The following is a 21,644-nucleotide window of genomic DNA, read 5'->3' as shown; positions in this document are numbered from 1 at the left end:
GCAAGTACCAATGTGAAATTTTCAGAGTTATATGTACATTCTAAGATCAGTCATTGGTCAGCATTGGTCACTAATGTTATAAGTAAATGTGATTATATACTTATACAGCAACTATGTTACTTTTGAGTTACGTCAAAATCGTACTTAAATCCAAATTTGGATTGAACTATTTAATTTACTTAAATGTGAATTCAGGCCATTCTGTGAAACCAGACTAAAAACGTAAATTCATTAATTGAAGATCAAAAAGGTTTATTCCCCACTTCAACTAGATATTGGTAATTACCAGCACGCAAGTGAACTCGATCCCGGATGCAGGGCATTTCCAAGAATGGAATCAGTCGAATGAATTCGTTTCTTATTATAATAGTAAAAAAATAATAACAAAAAGCACGGAGGAGCTCAACATACGAACAATTAATAACGATGTCACATTAATAAACATGTAAGTATCTCATACCTACACATTTCACACCCATGTTCTACATATACACATGTATGACAAGCGCCAACTTTTTGTCGATACATTCCAATCGAATCAAGTTTTTTCCTCGTTACAATATTTACTTGTGCTTAGATAGTTAACAAAAAACACCGTACACACGTACGATTCGAAAGAAATATATATTCATATTTCTAATTTATGCTCTAGTTATTAATAATGTTTTTATAAAGTGCTTTTATCACCTTTATATTTATTGAAAAGAATTTGCTGCGTTCGCGGCGCAAAAAACTAAATAAAGGTTGCATAAGAAATGAAGGTAGCGTGGTAACAGCTGTAGCGAGTTTATCGCCCACAATCATTGAACTAGTCCGCAAATTCTTAAGGATTTAAAAAAAGAAGCTGATCTACCTGCATTCTAATTTCGTTACAGGATTCGACGTCTCCGAGAAGCATTGGGCATTCGGGCTATATATTGTCTCGGTGTTTTTTTTTTAATTGGTTTTTGCTGTACCTCATATCATGGCTTTCGATGTAGTTGAAGATGGGTGACAGAAATCTCACAAGTCTTGCCAAGAATGATTTAGAATGCCATTAGGATAGAATGGACAACAACTTAAAAAAAATCATTGGATTAACGACTTCCTTTGATTGACCGCATTGACACTGAAGTGATAAAATGGGTCCAAACATTTACCAACGTGCAGTAAAGTATCTGTATCTGTAGGTACTGATATAGTTAGGTACGCGGTCGGCAAGGACGCCCACGCGGTCACTGACTGGCTCGGTTGGGCCAGCGCCGCCGTCCTCGCATCCGCCACCAACCAGACACCACTCTTGTTCTTGCCACTAATTTCCGCTCGGGCCAGTGAACACTAATTATTACTAGCCGACCAATTAGGTATATCGCTTATCGAAAAAAAATTAGATTATTGTTTAAACTTCCTAACTTTTGTAGATATGTAGGCATTATACCTATGTACATATGAATCTACAAGAATTCTTCAGCAACTATAAGTAGGTAGATCCTAAGTAGATACTCATACTAATTTATATACAAGACGCCCTCAAACCCTTTGACATTGAATATAACGATCATTCGCAATTTCCTTTCTATAACTGCGTCGATATTACTTAATAATAATAACCATCATGGACATTTTGCTAGATTGACATTGAAAGATTACATATTTTTTATTAAAAACACTTGCAATGTGTGTCTGATATTATCAATGAAAAGTAGATAGAAAAATGAGTTTTTTTGAAACCTATTAAAACCAATTCGAGACGCAGGTAGGTTCCATTCAATATCCTAACTATCACTAATCTTTTAATCTATATAGACCAACATCTAATGTAACTGTTTGTAACGCACGACCTTATAAAAGTAATCATTTTGGAATGTTAATTATTTTTGCAAAACCCAAGGTCTTACTTAGGCTATAGATTTACGAATTTGGCTAGCAGAAATAATTTGCACCTTCTATCTGATCTGATAACGTTAAATAAATAAAAACGTTTTATAATATTAATGGACAAGTAAAGCAAACAAACAGTTAAATATATTCATGCACAGAGCTCGTGACGTGAGAAGGAAATAATATAATACTTGACAATATAAAAAGTTACCAGTACCACGCCATGTTGACCTACGAAATATGTGGATCTGGTTTTAATATGAACAAAACAATTCAGAATAAGTAATTCATCTGAATACGTACTTACATACCACCAAGTGTGATATGGTTACGGAAAGCAATCATTGACAATATGGAATAAATTTTCATATTTACCACATTTATTTTGAGTAAGTAAACTTGACATTTTCCTCGTGCCTTAAAATCCATAAATATAGTGTGTATACAGCAATATCATTGTACTTAGCATAATAACACTTGCTACTGTAAAAAAAAAAAATAATTAGCGAATGTTGGCAAAATAGAAGACTGTACGAGATTTGGTATAAGTAGATAAATCATACGCACCAGCCGAGTGCTAGGCAATACAGAAGAGATCTTAAAGAAAACAAGGTCTTTGTTAAAGATTAACGAAATATCGAAACAAGAGCTCAATAACCTCTGGGGAGTTTTTCTACCGATTGACACGCTGACGGGAGACACTGACCTTAGCCTGTTAATCTTATAATCTGAAACATCGAATAAATCGTACAAACTTTAATCGTATAACTCTTATAATCTGAAAAAGGCCCTGACATATGCTAACAAATGTTTTTCTTCGACGACACACTGCAGAGCAATGAGATTGCCATTAATGTCCTAACCCACCTGTAATAATTAAATGTTATGTAGACTCTAGCTACAAAACAATAAAAAATTTATACTTACCTATATTTAGTTAATTCTGCTGATGAAGTCACTGAATACTTTCTATTTGTTCCTAGGTATAAGAATTCTAACGCTTTAGCTGTATTTATGGACAATGAATTCATTTCTGCGATATTCTTTTCCTATAATCGTGGGCCGTAGATAGCATTGTCCATGACAGCAAGTCGTGCAAGTACTTAACTTTATTCATATCGTATTTATCGACAGATTCATTTACCTTGATGGAAACAACATTTTTTCCCAGCCTACATTCCTCGATGCAGTTTGTAGAGCGGAATGTGTTATATGTTACGGTTCATGCTTTCATAGCATAATATAATAATTAAATATTTCATAATAAATTACTCTTAACATTTGTTATTTTCGTAGAACAACTGTTTTTTTTTTTAGATTTCGCAGTCAGTACAAAACATTGTGATGAATAGGTTTATTTATTTATTTGTAGTTGGAAATTATGAGTACCTTTTGAATTATTTAATCTTGTCTGGCCATTTGCCATTTTTTTTTTAAGTTATTACAGAAATAAATTGATAATATGCTTAAATATAATATACATGTAGTCTAAATAAAATTAAAATCTTTTTATAAAAAAATCAATAAAAAAAACAATTTACACATATTCCTACTTATTTATGTCGAATGTCCAAAACTACCAAGGTCTGATAACATTTAATATCCTTAAGAAGCAATTATATACAACTAATTGTGGCTTTTCTTATTTTCAGATCCTATCAAGTTACACGGCATCGTTACCGGTACCGAACCAGTACGATTTGAGCGTCATCGGCCTCGACCATGAATCTATGAATAATTCTCCAAAATTGCCGAGGTATGAAGATTCACCTGGTTCCTCGGATGAGAAAGTTATATCAGTAAGAATAACATCATCAGTGGCCGTCGGTCGTGGCAAACCTATGTATAGATACCCCAGCGGTGAGGTAAAAGAACCTGTGCGCAATGATGATCAGCCTAAAGTTTCTGTCTCAGAAACACAAACTCAGAACACAATGACCAAAATTGATGAGTTGATGCAAACAGGAACTACAAGTCTACCGCCAAATCTAGTAGGCGCTAATATAGAATATTTAAAACAATTAAATGCGAAAAAAGAATCAAGAGAACACAATTCAGGTCAAATGTACCCGATGATGTTACCGATCGACGAAAACCATAACGACGACGAACCCTTGAGAAAAACAGACGAATACGAAGAAAGTATCCTTGATGTACCACTTGCTAGAAAAGTACCATCGACAGCGGATGCTAACAGATTTGAAGATCAGAAATCTATTCAAAGATTCAGAAATGCAGAAATTAACTCACCGGTCGAATCCTATCTTCAAAACCAACATAATGACACAACAAGAGCGGCATTGTTTCAACCTTCCATGGAACTCGTATCAGAAAGTAGTAGTAAAGATGATCAAAACGTGACAAATGTTACAACTATTGACGATCCACAAACTGATCGTAAAGAAACTAGAGATACAGATCTGTTAACTGCAATTAGATCTTTTACGTCTGATAATAAGAATGATCAAAATGACGACTCTGTAGCTGAACCATCTATAAAGTCAGTCGAATTTGCGAAATATAACGAAGGAATAGAAAACATACCACCGACAGCTACTATGTTGCCAAGCCACTCCCCAAATAACCTTCAAGGTTTGACAAATAGACCGCTAATTGATGGACGAAATAACCCAAGATTAACCACAGTTAGTTTTAATGTTGTACACGATACACCCAAAACCACTAATGACAACGAACCTAGTACCTCGTACATAACTTCGAGTCAAGTGATTAATAATCCAAAACAATTTTATGATCCTCCCAAAATTTACAGCCAACCGGCACAAATATATAGTGAACCAGCTAAATTTTACAGTGAACCAGCTAAAGTATACAGTGAGCCAGCTAAGATATATAGTGAGCCGGCTAAAATATACAGTGAACCTGCCAAAGTTTATAGTGAACCGTCCAAGTTTTACAGTGAACCTGCTTCTTTACACCTTAATGAAAACGTTCCTTCAAGCATACCTCCTAACTACTCTCCGTGGCAAAGACAACCCCAAACGCCCTTTGGTAGCAGCACAGTAAATACCACACCAATAAGTACTGTTACTAATGCATTTCAACAACAGACTACCTTAGAGCATCAGCCGGAGAAAAACTACGAAGTTGACGAAAAAGTGAGCGTGTTAACAGACGGACGTAGCCACGGCGTGCAGCCAGATACGAGCACTGAGAAGTGTAAACAAGACAACTGTAAAGTAGGATACGTTCTCGAAGGACGGCAGTTTAAGAAGTATAGAGTAGAAGAAAGAACTCCAGATGGGTTCATAGTTGGGGAATACGGGGTGGTGAGAAACGAGGACGGCGCGCTACGCGGCGTGCGCTACACGGCCGACAGCGATGCCAGTCCGCGGCTCATACACGACGCACTCATGAAGTTCCTACAGCTCACATAGTTAATACTCACTCTTCTGGTCCGAATCCAAAATAAACGCACACATAACTTACTTGCTCATTTAATTAAGTACTTACATCAAATATCATAATTATATGAATAACCAACAATAAAAGTACATTTTAACAGTTTACTATTATAAAGACTGAATGATTAAATATATAATGCAAATCCATATGTTCCACTTTAGTACCTTCAACTTGTATTATGTTCGGAAAATCACTTAAAACGATCATAAAACAAAATGTCAAACCTCTGTGTCTGCCCCATTCGATGGACTAAGTTTTTTTTAGATTTGAACATAAAGAGCATGGTCTATAAAATATTGAAAAATAACGTCATGTTTTATGGACCAACTAGTGTTCTATTAGGTGCAACTGTACTTTAGTATCTTGCTTCCAGAAGATGTAATAAATAAATTGTATGTAAATTATTACGGTGCATTGGGAGGTGACCACATACTCGTAGTTGTAATTAAAGCATAGAAATATAATAAAAAGAAACTCTCGATGTTTTCTTAATATGTATGTACTACTTAATTCATAATTCTGGTGCCATGTATCCTCTGTACACGAATTTATTAATACTTGTCGCAGTTGTAGCCTCGCTGTCGCTTCTATGTTAACTTAATCAATTATTGTAAATAAATAGGTAAGGATACACAATTATGAGATAAATATTATTGATGAACGAACATGCATCAGTGTTTCCATTCCACTTGCCCAATCATCAGAGTCATCACTACTCGTACATCTTTACGACATGCATGCTCTCATTTGGACACAAATATCTCCACATCAAATACAATACATACCTATTTAAAAAAACAACACTCAAGTAGCGTTGCATTCATTATTTGAGGAATACTCTTCATACAGAAATTCTAAGGTAAAATTAAGTAGAATGTATAAATAAGCAGTTATTGAAGAACAAATATAATATAAATAAACACAAGGGATACGGCACTGTTTACATAATACATAGGTAACATTATGTTAATACACAGATATTCAAAGTAGATAGGTAAGTCGTTATTTAAATATAGTTTTATAAAAATATACGTACCTACCTAATTCGTTACGATATAATGTTTCGATACGTGGTTCAAGTGGCCACGGCAGCCACAGTACATAACACGGGATATGCAACGAATAACATTTTATATTCTGGCCGACAATATTCATTAACATCTAACAACAGTGCTATAATTATATCTTACCATGGAACAAAGCCACACACCTATGTGTACACGTTTAAAAATGTTTCATCTTACTTTTAGTAATAAACATGTAAGGTTTGTATTAAATTAGTTGATGCAGCGTCACTGGGCGATCTGGTAGATAACATTAAGAGAACACATTCTTTCGTTTTCCTTAATTAGAATCTGTCAAAGTCTACAAGTGTCATATTTACATTAAAACCAACTGATTAGTTTTAGATACATAATATGTAGTTAATTAGGCTTCCTTCGAATGCATTCTATTAAAATTACCCAAACCCCACATTATCTGTGAATATCCCAACAGCTACACCGTCTAATTTAACACACTCCTTTATAATAAATACATAGACAGCAATAACCAAAGAATCTCGTTAGAAATTCATGTTGATAAAGATTTAAATATATTGATACGAAGTTTAATATTGAATAGATAACAGTATTTCTTACATAGGACATTGATAAGCATTTCGATGATATTTTTTGTTGTGAGAAGCTGTTTAATACACTATTATAGAAAAGTTTTCAGTAAATATTATATATATGTAGTAAGATATGTTTAAATTGGAACATCAACAAAACAGCTCTATAAATTGAACTACAATTGTATAATATTATTTAAATATGAAATAAATACATTTAGTACAACGCTATAATTAGGACTATCATGATTATTAACTATAATTTAATTTTATCGTATCGTAGCGTTCGCCTTAACACTATCATGATTAACAATAAACTTGCTTACCTCTGCAGAACTTTAGCCTAACGCACAAGTTACTGAGTGACATCTCCGACGTATCCGCATCGGGCTGAGATAAGATTTGGTCATTTTCATAATAAATAAATAAAAATAAGAATTACTCTCAAATCCTATAGTAAGCTGATTAATTTCAATGATTAACATTCTTATTATCAGATAATCTTATAATATGAAAACTACATCAACGTAGATAACTGGAATATCTTATTCTATACTTATATCTTGTAACATATAAAGCATGTTGACAACGCTTCGTGCATAAATTATCAACAATAACCATTCGTGGAAGCACAATAAATCAATAGAACAAACGTACGATTGTCTGATGGCGATGCAGATTTAACTACGGACTAAGTGATACGAACAGTTCTCCTTTGGAAATAGGTACACGTGAGGTTTTAACACGTGAACTTTCGTAAGCGCAAGTGCAGTAATATAAGTGACAGTGCGTGACACTGGTAGCTGGCTGAGCAGGTGCCTACTTATTAATATACGAGTAAATGCCATATAACATGTTTACCTTCACTTCCGTCACAAGTGGTATTAGAACAATATTTCATTAACACAGGCAACCTTTCAGTGCCACTGTCAAGAATGTTAATGAGTACTTGTTCATGTCCAACTTCAACACTGTCACCGTGCAAGGTGTGAAAGTAATGCGAAGGTCTGAGGGAGGACGAACATCGCCGACAAAGAATCTGAACGTTTGTCGTGGTCCTTACATTACACTACTGCCAAATATTATCACATTTGTCGCTAATACAGTTTGTGCAACAACATAACCAAACGAACACTTTTGTACAATTGTACCTAGCTTTAAAACATTAAAATAATGCATTCATAGCATTTAGCAACGCATTCCCATTCGTTCATACCGTGACTCAGCTTATTTACTTTACACACGAGAAAGAACTAGGTTTAAAAACAAACATTGCCTATAATTTTACACAAATGGCAGCTGATCTGAAAACTGATGACATCGTTACATTGGGTACTGTCATCAATGGTAATACCTCAATAATAAAATATAATGTAACATATATATGTATGCAAAAAACTGGAGAACACTGACAGGAATAATTTAACAAATACGAAGACGTTTAAGCTATAAAGTGTTGACATTAAGGTCACAAATACCCCATTAATATATGTCTCAGCACAGTTTGTCTTCTCACTAATTTCGCTTTTCTTCTTTTTATAACAAGTACCTAACATGATTCGGTTATTAACGTGTTTATTTTATTTCATTCTTGTAAGTAAATAGCATGTCCTAAACAACATTGTAGTGCAGGGTGCATAAAACATAGTCTATGTCAAACAGTAATACATGAAAACGTAATCTTGTGACAGTACAGTGATTCTACTATTCTTTTAATTTTAACATAAACATATTATGACACCATCCTGAGTCACTATCCAACAAATACATACACAGCAATATTCGATTCCGTGCCTACATAAATAATTCTGACCAAATCTTTACTTTTGACAAAACCGTCAACGATCCTACTTAAAAATATCCTGATTTTTGGTACACTTTCAAAAGTAGTCGAAAAAATATATGTTTTTGAAGATGTGAAGTAACAAACATATAAAATAGAAACTAAAGAAGTAGGTAAAGTTGGAGCGTAGTAAACATTTGAGCGATCAGCACAGATGGCTCCAAACTAGTGCAAGCCCAATTCCGTCGCTGTCCAGGAGATTCCATGGTGGGCGGTGGCTGGGCACAGTCTAGTCGTAGTTCTCAGACTCCTGCTGCACCAGCTTGAACCGGCGCGGGCTCTTCACTGCAATGGAACCGTGTCCATCCAGGGACAGCCGACCCTTCATCTGAAGATATCTGAAAATAAAACATTACACATGTCAAAATAGACTCCTTTCCTGTGGAGTAGATCACCCACCATCTATGATTCAAAGTAATTACTTCGAAATTCTCGCATAAATGGTAACTACGAAGTGGGAAAGTACCATTAACGCTGTTAATTCCAACCGTTACAGGGAAATACAGGCGTTAGTGTTTCAAAAAGTATTCTAAACCTTCCTTCCTGTTATTCTTAAGCAAATTCGTATTATTTAACGTTTGTTTCATTTCTCTTTTCAGCTTGCATTGTACTATTGTCGTAGATCAGTACATACTAAGTACTTGAAAGTATGTACCCAGAAAATACTAAAAGAGTTTCAATGCCCTAATATGCAACTGCACTCTTCGTGTTTCTTCATTCGTTGAACAAAGGGCCATTCGACATATAATTTCGCTTACATTCGTGACACGTAACATATCTTGTCAGCTGACCGACAGACACATGTATGTGCATATACCTACTGCTTCACTTTCCATTTCGATGTCATTACCTTTTGATATAACGGCACACAAGCTTCGTTGGTCGTTGTTGCCACTCATCCAGTACTTCCTTAGGTGCTAAAACCTGTAATCAAATACGTAATATTTTATTTTCACAATATTTCTGTCAGCTTCATATTTTTTAAGGAACAAGAAACTTGAAATTTATGTAATTTTGAACTTGAGAGCTTGTTTTGTTACAGCTTAGCAATTTAATGTTAAAGTTAATTTACCTGGTCCCCCCTCAGTCTGTCGAGCAGAGTGACGCATATGACAGCAGCCTTGATGCCCGCGTGGTGCGTCAGCGCAGCGAATGCAAGCGATTCCATCTCAATGTTGACGACGCCCGACTTATGGATGCTCTCTAAGTACTCCATCTTATCAGCTTCCGTGAAATCGCAGAACGCACCGTCCAGACGACCTTGACCTGATATGATATGGCACAGTCGTACTTATTAGTGACCTCAATATATTAACTAAATAGTTTTATTTATATTCTTAAGTACACATTTCCTTTATCCGCTTATCTGTTGCGCAAATTGTAATCGGTTTTAATGTTTGGTTTATGACACGCTCACTGCAAAGAATGTGGTCTCTTTATGACCATGTAGATACCCAACCAGTTCACATTGTGTCATAAATAACGTGAAATCGAAATGATGTAGAGATTCGATTACTCAATATAAATTACCATATATACTTCTCATTTAGGTACTTTATCTAAAATTACAGCGTTATGCTTTAATTACAATGAAGTTTTATATTAATATCCTTGCAGCTACGAGTATTGAAAGACTTTATTTGTGTTCGTGACTTAATAAGCGTATCTAATCATTCTTGGAAATAATCTTATCTCAAAAAGGGGCTCGACCGTACACGTACGTACCTAATTATATCTACTTGGGTACCTGTAATAATTAAGTGTTTAATTATCTTCGACCTAACTGAATAATCAACATGTCACGATCAAACAAAATTCGCAGTGGGTCAGCACTTCTATAAATACCCGTAAAAGTATCGATCTTTTAGAAATATACCGAGGAACGTGCACTGCAGTTTGAATAAGTATACCCACTAGTTAATATGTGAACCCACCTTCATAAAAGTCGTATGTGCACATAGTCTTGCCGGTGACGGTATCGTAAGGATCCTCTGGATCAGCGAGGCCCTTCAGCTCACGCGCCAACCTCTTGTCCAATTTTGCAGGTCTTTGGATGTTCTTACCCAAAACCGTCTGAAAATGATATAGCATGGCATTTCAAATAAGAGTTACTTTTTCCTCGTTGCTTTTGAATATGTGTAGTCATTCAAACTGTTCTTATTTATTGTTGGGAGAGAAAATATTTCTATATAGTTACCATAATACTTATTACTAAAAAAACTGCCGCGGTTTATAAGTCTGGCTTAGCCAGTCTTAGCACATTTTAATATTAGTCCGAATTATAGAAGTTATGGGAGAGACTTACCAACTCTAGAACGTTCCTGAGAGCACCATCGACGGCCTCGTCAGAGATGACAACAGTGCCGCCCTCGTAACCGATGCCACCGCACGTGCCGATCCTGAAGAACACAGGATCCCGCACCTTCGCGTGGTACATCAGTTTGATGACCTCGTGCAGCAGAATGCCCACCGATGGGATGCCCATACCATGCTGTAAACGTAATTAGTAATAAAATATTTTACTTTCATCAATTGAAAGTTCGAATACCTACACGTAGTTGCAGATTCCTAGCCCCTAAGAGAAGTGCATAATGATACTCTTGTAAAAAATGCAAAAGTTATATTCTTTCCTATTCGATCTGACCGCTAAAAAATAAATCTGCCTACTATGGTAGCTCTACGGAAACATCAGAAATTCCATGTTTGCTCACGTGCCAACAATGCGCAGTCCTATAAAACCTTAGTGCGTTGTGTAGGCTTTATCCAAATAAAACGCTGTCGCAGTATAAAACCTCATGCGGGACGCTGTGGGTTGTTGGAATTGTATTTATAAAACTTGTTATAACAGCATTTTACTGACACGCCGTTAAAACGAGGTTCTTGGAATAACCTCCCAAAAATATATGATGAAACTATTTCCTATATTATGCGACATAGTTGCAAAGAAAAGGGGGCAACATCAAACAATGGAGGGTTTCAAAGTTTATACGAAATGTTAACAATTATCACAAAGCACAATGGACGCTTTCATACAACTAAACATAGACCGTGTATGAAGGGGACTCCCCCTTTCGGAAATTGCATGAATTTTAAGTTTGTGTACCTCGTATCTCAGCATTTTACAAATATTCGAGTAACTAATTAGTTACGGGGAGCTGCTGATTTTAATAGCTACGTGCCGTTCGGACTAATCGAACCATTTACGAGGCAAATCAACATTTCCGCGCGGAGGTCTGTCTACCTACGTACAGATACACCTACTACTATAGTGGTGCACGTTTTGCAGTCTCGTGCAGACTGTACCGCTAATATTCAGAATGGTTTCAATTCGATTGTCAAGGTTACGAAAGCGTAGCCGTTACTTATGATGATTAATAAAAGATTGAAAACAAATCGTTTAATCTAAAAATATTAAGTAAATGGTAGAGTCGTAATGACGTATTTTAAAACAAAAGAACCAATACTAAGTAACTTTGAATCACTTCCTTACCAAAATTATCATGAGTTCATGATAACAACCTCCTATTGCGAAAACATATTTTTATGTTTTGTAAGTAAACAAAACATAAAAATTAGGTTAAGGTTAAACCTACCCAAGTATCTAAAGTTCATCACATGTCGACTAATTTTAATAAGACGTACAATGCACTAGGTCATTAATTCAAATGTCTAGAATGTAAGTAAAATATAATTAAACTTCTTCATTATAAGTGTTACAATTACATATACGCAAAATAACCGTACTTGTACCTACTTGATGATTAAAATTGATGATAATTCTGTCAAGTAGTCTCAATTGAGACAATACAAATTCAAGGTTGCCGAGTGAGAAATGTCAGATTGTTTCTAAAATAAATAGCTGATCGGCATTCGGCATGGTTAACATTCCTCGGCGATAACTTACTGTAGCTGGAGGTTAACTTCGCAACAATCCATCATTGCCCAATAAAGAGAATGTATCGCTACGCATCTACACCCTCGTACACGCAGCTTAACACATTAACTTTTTATACTTTCTGTTATCAACAATAGACTGTCTCTATGGAGCAAGTAGGTAAGGGAGTGAGAAGAGAAGAATAATTTTATTGTACTCTAGAGTCATCACATGGCCTAGGTCTAGATCCTTTACTCTTCTAGAGACGAAATAAGCTTTGCTTTAGGAAAGACGTCATAGATGTTTGGGCAACAGCTTGTATCATCGTACGTAATATGTATATCTGTCCTCTGCTCTTGTTTTATCAGCCGCTGTGTATCATGACCACTAGGCAGTCACGAGGCGGTGGGGTACACGTGAACCGTGGGTGAGTACGACCAGGCACGTGTCGGAAGCATATAGCTACTTCCACAAAGCTAGGAAAAGACGGTATATAACTACCTAACAGGTCTATTCAATTAGATCCTAGTGCTATAAAGATAATCAGATTTTCCCATTCATTTCTTCATTCATTCATTCATTCCATTTTTTTCTTAGCATAATTGCCGATAATCATGTTGTAATTCACAGATTTCGAAGTTACAGTAACCGTTCTGCTGTCTGAGACTCTGAGAGCAGGTAAAATCGTGAAGAAATATGCAGTTGTAATCGAGCTCTGATTAATATTGCAATCCGCGATCTATTATACATATAGAAACTTTACATAACGTTTTCACAATAAATATTATCTATTTATTGACCTGTAGTCGTCGTACTCTCTAGTCTCTAGCGCGTGACTCCAGTTTTAATATAAAAGCATATTTGTTGTTAATATGCTTGATTTGACATGACACTACTAATTAGCCTATTACCTAGAATGATTTCTGCAAGCTTAGATACAAACAAGGCATTGATACGAAGCGGAAACACGTAATACGATCTATATTAGGTAGGTCAGTACAGTGAGGCAGGTATTCAATTAGGTATACTGAATTAGGCCTTGATTAGGCCTTTGTGAACAGTTTCTATTGAATTTGGAACTAATATCACGTCGCTTGGTTGGCTGCACAACAAGTAGTGTATAGTTAATCTAAATCAATTACTCTAGAGCAAATATGTACAAGTTTACTTCAAAAGTTCAAACTGAAAATACACCTTCTTAGTACAACTAATACCTAATTGATTAAAGGCTTGTTGTTGTTGATGAATCTTGAATAAGCTTGAATGTAATTAGGTGCTATTATTAAAAATCATCTGCTCTTGTTTACAAGCGATAGCTAGGTATCTATATATTAATACGTGAAGCAAAAACTTTGTAATTCTTTTTACGAAAATTGCGCGGACGTAGGAGCATAAAATTTGGTACACTTATAGTTTATGTGTAGGAGAAGTGCATAGCGCTAATATTTTTCAAAAATAATGCTTATAAAGTACATTAAATCAATAAATAAAACATTACACACACATGCATAGTATCTGATCGTATTTGACAAAACGTCAAAATCGATAGATATTGCGATGATATTCTCACGTCTCATATGAAAAGAGTTTTATAAAAGAGTTTGAATTTAATAAAAATTATCCTTCAACGTACGTTAAGTGGTATTGTAAATTAAATCATATATGGTCGAATTTCGGCCACTAGGCGACCACTAGTTTATATAAAATGTTAAAGTTTATACTTTAAAAACGTGATAATGTATGATAACATCATCAATCAATATACATATAATAATATAAACATTAACTTATGTAATATTGTACCTACTTATTATTGTTTATCTACGTTTAAAAACGCGTAATTTTTTTCAAGAAAATACGCATCAATGATGTCTTTAAATAGAAATTATTACACTTAATATAACGAGTGCAATCTAATTTAAAATAAATAGGAACTTACTTTATGATAAGTATAATATTATCATTTTGCAAGAATGGTTCCGTCTGCTCTAAAATATTAACATACCTTATTAATAAAATATACCAATATTTTATAATGTATGCTTTATCTATGAATGGTTAAATGCATAAATACTCACACTGATACAGAGCACAGGCCCCACTTTGTACATGGAGTACCTGTAGGAGAACTGGCTGATGTCCTGCAGCGTAGTCCCGCACGGCAGCTTGTGTCCAATCTCCGCCATGATTGTGTACGCAAATTGCTCCATCCGCTTTGGGGTGCCACCCATGCACACAAACTGCACAAAAATTGCATAAGTCATTATATTATGTACCTTCCATGCAAATAAGTATAGAAGCTCTTGTATACTTAGTCTGTTTGTGAGGAAAAATGCTCATGAAATCATAACTTTTACCTAATTTGTGACAATACAAACAACATGTTTGTATTTTAATCGGCATAATGGCATGCGGTTTCGGTTATTCCAGTATTAAAGCTCCTAACTCCTATAGTATAATAAATATTTAGTAGACAAACTACGGGGAAGAACAGGTATTATTTCATGATGAATGAGTGACACAAACACTGCATTGAAGACACTTCATGTGAATTGAATCATAAGTGCCAAGATATCAAACCTTAAGAGACCCTCATAACTAATTAATTCTATGAACAAACACCCAGGACAGCCTCAACAAAGATGTTCTGGGAACTTAAACAGTATTCCTATTCCTACCTTAACATCCCCGAACATTTCAACAAGATCGTGAGACCCACTGCCGAGGGCCAAGTGGTATAATATATCTTGGTCCATTAGCTCGATGTTAGGGTTCCGCAGACGCACCGTGCCATCAGGATACCTGTCGAGAAAGGGTCAGACATAAGCATCATATTACAAGTTCATAAATAAGTCCATAAGAGCGAGGACATTAAGGGTAACCCATACTTAACAACGTCCACAATATATTTCGGACCCTTTCATTTTATAAGATTTCGTAGGGACTATTCATTCAAGTGCTTTTGTTCCAAGCTTTACCTTCTTTTAAGAAACCTTTTGTATTTTTTAAGTGTTACAAGGAAGGAAAATATGCTGTTCTAGTAAGGTAAAGAGGAAATGACAAAATATAATATTTTGTGACTAATAATATGGTCAACAAAGTCACTAGTGGGAAACACACGTTTAATTATAATGTGTATGTGTATCTTATGGGTTTGAAATGCCTGGAAAAAAGAATATTTATTTTTTTTAATTTAATTTAAATTAATTTTAATTTCATGACATGCAATATTACTTGCAAACATAGATACAAATATGTGTTCAATGATGACAACCTAACAGTATCACGGTCTACAGGTTCATCAGCGTAGTTCTCCCACACTTCCCCGTGACCATTATCTTGAAACGACTTCCGATGTGGCTGATGGTGGCCGTTTTGTCCAGCAGAACTCCGACGAGTATTCATCTCGCATCCGTTTTGATGCTGGGAGGATGCACTCGATTCCTCCACTTTACAATTGCACGGCATCTTGCAATTTGTTGAAGGCTAAGGAATATAACGAACAAAAGTTAGTTGTTATTGTGTATGTTATGTAGGTATCACATTTCTAACAGGATAAAAGTAAATTAGCGTTAAGTCCCACTAATCCTAATACGTAAATTACATCACCTGTTTATTTAGTGAAGCGGTCCATATCAAAGGTTATCGCATGATGTTATTTTTTCAACGTTACGATAATATATTACGTTGATACAATCTGTTTGCAAACAATTTAATCAAGGTTAACCATTAATCGATGTTGAAAGAGTGTCTACATAATGATGAAAAACTAATTAAACCTTAAAGTTGTATGGATAATTATCTACTTTTTCTGAGTATACAGGTACGAATTGTTATCTCTAAAATAAAAACTTTTACATTAGAAATTAATTAACTGATCAAGGCTAATGTAAGTTGTAGATACATATTTAAAAAAATACTTAATATATTTTTTAAAGAAAAAATAATATTCTTACTAACTTAATGTTAATAAAAGTAGAATGAAACACACTTACCTTTAGGTAATAATAAGAAAAAATATTATATCTGAATACACAACACACTCACTGGCTGTATTTTTAATAATAATAAATTACGAAAAGCACAACAGTCGCACCGCGAGCTGCACCGAACGGTTATAACGTATTGTTTGATCGACTTTCCAAAGGCGAATAGCAGTCTGTCTGGACGGTTCGCGTACAGCTGCCTGGGAATCCACGAAAACTTTTATTCCACGACATTGCGATACTGCTCTGTGCGTGCTAAACATCCGCTCCACCACGCGCAGCTGTCCATTGCCAGTCGTAGATATAATAACGCTGTAATGTATTATGTAGTACCGAAGCAAACCCTCGTTGTATAATGAATCATAATTTATGTCACTAACGCAGAAACTTTAATCATGCGCTTAGTAAAGGAATTGCGCTGAACGCATTTAAATTGCTTTACGTATATCTTTATGGCGTTATGCGATTCAGTAAATTAAAAGTGATGACTTGAATGTTTTATGCTTAGCATCCATAGATGTGCTATCGAAAAAACTTAATTGGATTTGAGAAATACGAGCAGTGTAAAAGAAGCCATCGTTCAAATAAATAAAATATATCAATGAAGTTTGTTAACGTACACGTAATTAAGTACCTATAAGTATCTACATGATGTGAAAGCATGCCTACAAAGTTTTTTACCACCTACGTATGAGGTAAGTGCTACTTCATATCGACAGGATGTAATTAGGTTTTATAACGACGATGTTAAGCCCTGCACGACGAGGCAATTCTAAAAGTTCTATAGGGGCCTTAGACCTTAGAGGGTCAAGTTTTTTAGTATTTCGCAAATAATTTTGCTAAGTTCATCTCACTAAAATGTTACACTGACGTAATTATGCCGATTTGTAAACATTATGTGACGCATGTTTTGGCAGTACAATACTTAGAAGGCAAACAGCAAATAAAGGTAGGTAATCCCCAAGTTGACTTTTAAATATTGTTCAAATTTCTTCATCGTTCTAGCAGGAAATAGGTAACGCGTATGTCACATTATACTTCCTCAAAAATGCTATACTCATAAATCAATAGACCGAGTATCAAAGTTTACCAACGTACCCAAGTTCCTATTTATTGTCTATACGATTGGCGCAGTGACTGCTGCGCGACGTATCGCGGTTCGATCCCGCGCGGAACATTTTTTCCGTGATCCATATTATTCCTGATCTAAGTAATATTCGTATGTAAAATATTTATTTGTAAACGAATCCAAAAAAAACGCCCGTGTGGGCAACTAAAATGCTGATCTCAAATCTACGACTGAAAAGATACGCTCGAGGGTAGTATATTGTTAAACCTACTTCTTTACCAATTTTCAAGGTTTACAAACTACGCATGACTTTGAGGATCGAAACTAATTAAAGATGTATGGGAATATTCGACGTTAAAACGCTATTATGAACAACAGTTGATTGAGGTCGAGTCGTTTCTAGAGCTGAGGGTGGGAAAAACAACAATGAAAAGTACTCTTAAAAATAAGAAAACACAAAAAGTCGTAAAGTAGTAATGATATCAAGAAGTATGCTAAAGAAAACTTAGGTATATAGCTACTTACTTCTCGTAATTCACATTTAGGTACCTGAACTAGCAATTTCATCTTGAGAACCGTCCCGAAGTAGGTCACTTCGAAACAATCTGCTCAATCTAGGTTGGATGGTAGATTACATATAAATTACTGCTCTTTTCCAGATTTTCCTATATCATCGATCACTCAGCTTCCAATTTAGATCGGAATGCCACCAGCCACAAAAATACTCTTAAGAATATAAAATAATGTTACTTGGCTGATGCTTAAGGGAAGGATAAAATAATTAGGCCCTGTGTCAGTCGCTTCTCACCTACTGCATTTCATCCTGGGGAGGTATCTGCAAAACCACGCTAAAGGCAGTTGAGGTCGCCCAGAGAGCTATACTGAAGGTTAGCACATTTAAACCGATGCGTTTTCCTACTGCTGAGCTGTTTCAGTTGTGCGAGGTTTTGACAGTAAGACAGCTATTTATTCTAAAAACTGTACTACAAGAACACAACAACCGGCCCTACAACCCAATGCCTTTACAGAAACGTCGTAAACATCATGTATGTTGCAGATTAACCACATTTAGAACTAACTTTAGTAAAAGATTTCCAAGTTTTCTAGGCCCTTTCCTTTATAATAAGCTCAACAAAACATTACATATATACCCCTTGACCAGAAAACTATGCAAATTAAAAATACATCAATTTCTACAGAAATTAAGCTATATGGAGACGGAACAACTACTACTCATACCACACTAAAAATAAGCACAAAAATAATAAAGATATGCTCTCTACCCATTACCCACACACTCTCCACATATTTACCTACACACACTTACATATACTCACATGCATACCCCACACCCACGCCTACACATCTCATATACCTACACCACAAACTCACACACACACACACACACACACACACACACACACACACACACACACACACACATACACACACATTCATTCATATTCATACTCACACCCACACACACACCACATTTTATTCACTCACACCTACATATACTCATATACATACACCACACCCACGCCAACACTTCTCATATTCATACACCATACACTCACACATACACACAATCACTTAATAATTAGTTTAATAAAATTTAAATTTGTACTTACCTACTTACTATTACCGTTTAAAATTTGTACTTACCTACTCATTGCTTGGCGCCTATTATTTGTATTATAAATTCTCGAGGGGAATGGTGCTGATAGCCGAAATACAGGCTATGCCTAGTTCGGCTACAGACGCTAATCTCAATGACTTAAGTGAAATGTTGCCACATTGCGTTTGTAAAGTAGTTCTAAGTTTTTGGAAATAAACATTTATTATTATTATTATTATTAATTTTCATTCATATTTTTATCCTTTCCTTCCGCGTACTTAGGTACGTACTTAGGTAGGTCTATTTATCTAACACAGCTTACTAAATGAGTGATTAGTGGTTAACAAGATAAGTAATCATAATATAGAGTGTAACGTACGCAGAGATTCTTCATGAGTTTAACGTGTAAAAAATAAATAGAGTATCAATAGTCAAACATTTTTTTTCCATTTAGTTACTCGTACAGAACTGGACGGAACTCTGGGTTGATCGCATGCAAGGGGCAGCAACTTAACATAAAAATGAAACAGTAGTTGTAATCACAATAGCATGTCCAGCATACACTAGATATAAGTAGGTTTATAAATTAAGGTGCCCTCAACCCCAAGAACCAACCCCGGTAAACGCAGAATTATAACTACTGCAACTGCATGAAACCATAGGCGTGGTCTGTGGCAACTAGGAAAAGATAATATTATTGTTTAGGAACTTGATTACTCACGTTGAATTCGACTCGTTCTGCGACATCTTATATTTTTATAACCACAACTTCAGTCCACAAGTATTTATTAGAGATAATGCCAAGCGAACGATTTGATTTTTTTTACTAGGAACACGGAACGGAACGTCGTCGCCGTTGCAGAGATTATGATGTTATGGCAGTTTAGTTGTTACTAACAGCTGTTTTTATCAAAACTGACTTCTATTATCAAACTGCTGATTAAAGTTCTTAATCGAGTTACAACATTTTTAAACACCTACTAACTGTGTATTCGTTATCAAACAAAAAAACATTTTTACTATGGATTACGCAGATATCTATCTATAAAGGTCTAAAACTTCACTTCGATGTGGCTTACATAGATATTTTTAGGCATTACCTATAAAGGCTCAAATTAGGAGGGGAGATGCTTCAAAAAACTTTGAGCATGTATGTTTATTTAACAAATTATTAACATCTCACATTGTTAAGCATTTTAGTAACTTACGATCATCATCGTTATTCTTATCTGATTGCTTGAGAACAGTCTAATTTAAATTATTACAATTCTTGAATTCAGGAAATAGAATCCTTAATTTTTATTAAATTCTTAAAGTATGTTACCTAGGTACCTATTATAAAGGACGGAGCCGTATTGTTTAATTTAGAGTTAGAGAATTGTTTTATTTAAAGTCACAATAAACAAACCCAGTATGAACAACACATCAATTAAAACAATGATGAATTAAATTGCACAACTCGATGCATGTTGTGAGTTGTGAAAGTTATAAAAATATGTAGTTGAATGCTGGTGACCTACAACTGTTAATATTTTTATAATAGGTACCTACTACCTTAATGATATAGGTAATTGTGTTGTCACTGTGTAACCGCTGTAAAGTATATAAAAAATAAAAGTTGGTATTGCGTCCGCTTTGTGAGGTAGGTACCTAGCTAAGTGCTGAAGCGAAGCAACAATCTGTCCATACAAATAGTAGATTAGCATTTTCTTTAATTCCCACGACAGGCTGAAAATATATAGGTAACTGACACTTCGAAATATATTTTTAATCTTGAAATAACAATAATCAATTGTTTTCCATCTCAATTACATATAGTTAGGTAAGAACCTTAACTTTTCCTTCCTGTTCTATTATTTTTCTCCATGAAAAACAAATTTATGTCCAGTGGTGAATGATCTCCTTTACATTCCAATAAAAATCTTAGTAAAAAACTGAAGTCTCATTGAATCAAACCACGAATCAACAAAAAAATGCTGTTTAATGATGTGATTATACTCAGTCATCGATTCACCTAGTTTAAATTGTGGCGACTGACAGTCATTGGAATCCGAGAAACGTACACCGAGTTGCGTTTAATAGATACATGTTTGCGGTACTTACTCATCACGCAGCTCATCTTTGTCGAAGGACATGTTGTTTTAATATAATTACACAGGCACAGCACAGTTTCAATGAACGCGTTAGGCGCCACACTATCAGTGTTGTGACCGATCGATGAGTGTAGCGGTGGTAGCGAACGGTGCGCGACTGTCTGCTATCAGCTACCAAAGGTTTTCCGCCCAGTGTCGCCAGGGCGCGGGCGGCCCGCCGAAGGGCCTGCGCGGCCGCTCTGCGCGGACCCGATCCGACCAAC

General features: G+C 35.3%; 2 protein-coding genes across 4 annotated transcripts in view; one reads left to right on the top strand and one right to left on the bottom strand.

The window, feature by feature from the left end:
* The window catches only part of LOC126912684 (uncharacterized), a 13,424-nt gene extending 7,469 nt beyond the window's left edge, over positions 1–5,955 (top strand). Inside the window, exon 2 of the mRNA XM_050705970.1 lies at positions 3,513–5,955. Coding sequence (XP_050561927.1) covers positions 3,513–5,258 — 1,746 coding nt within the window. The 3' untranslated portion in view covers positions 5,259–5,955. The remainder of the gene's footprint in view (positions 1–3,512) is intronic.
* LOC118265403 (uridine phosphorylase 1) lies at positions 5,303–21,644 on the bottom strand. Of its 3 annotated transcripts, XM_050705972.1 has the most exons (9): positions 16,611–16,857; positions 15,890–16,101; positions 15,294–15,417; positions 14,694–14,855; positions 11,047–11,232; positions 10,676–10,814; positions 9,814–10,007; positions 9,592–9,665; positions 5,303–9,079 (listed from the first exon to the last, which is right to left on the bottom strand). In XM_050705972.1, exons 2-9 carry the CDS (start codon positions 16,081–16,083, stop codon positions 8,971–8,973), a joined length of 1,182 nt encoding a protein of 393 aa, XP_050561929.1. In that variant the 5' UTR covers positions 16,084–16,101; positions 16,611–16,857; the 3' UTR covers positions 5,303–8,970. The 3 variants fall into 3 exon arrangements, with proteins under 3 accessions (XP_050561929.1, XP_050561930.1, XP_050561931.1); XM_050705973.1 differs by lacking the exons at positions 15,890–16,101; positions 16,611–16,857 and adding an exon at positions 21,392–21,644; XM_050705974.1 differs by lacking the exons at positions 15,890–16,101; positions 16,611–16,857 and adding an exon at positions 20,010–20,175.

The sequence above is a fragment of the Spodoptera frugiperda genome, chromosome 28, assembly GCF_023101765.2.
Source record: "Spodoptera frugiperda isolate SF20-4 chromosome 28, AGI-APGP_CSIRO_Sfru_2.0, whole genome shotgun sequence".
Taxonomy (NCBI): Eukaryota; Metazoa; Arthropoda; class Insecta; order Lepidoptera; family Noctuidae; genus Spodoptera; species Spodoptera frugiperda.
This window is presented reverse-complemented; position numbering and strand designations above follow the sequence as displayed.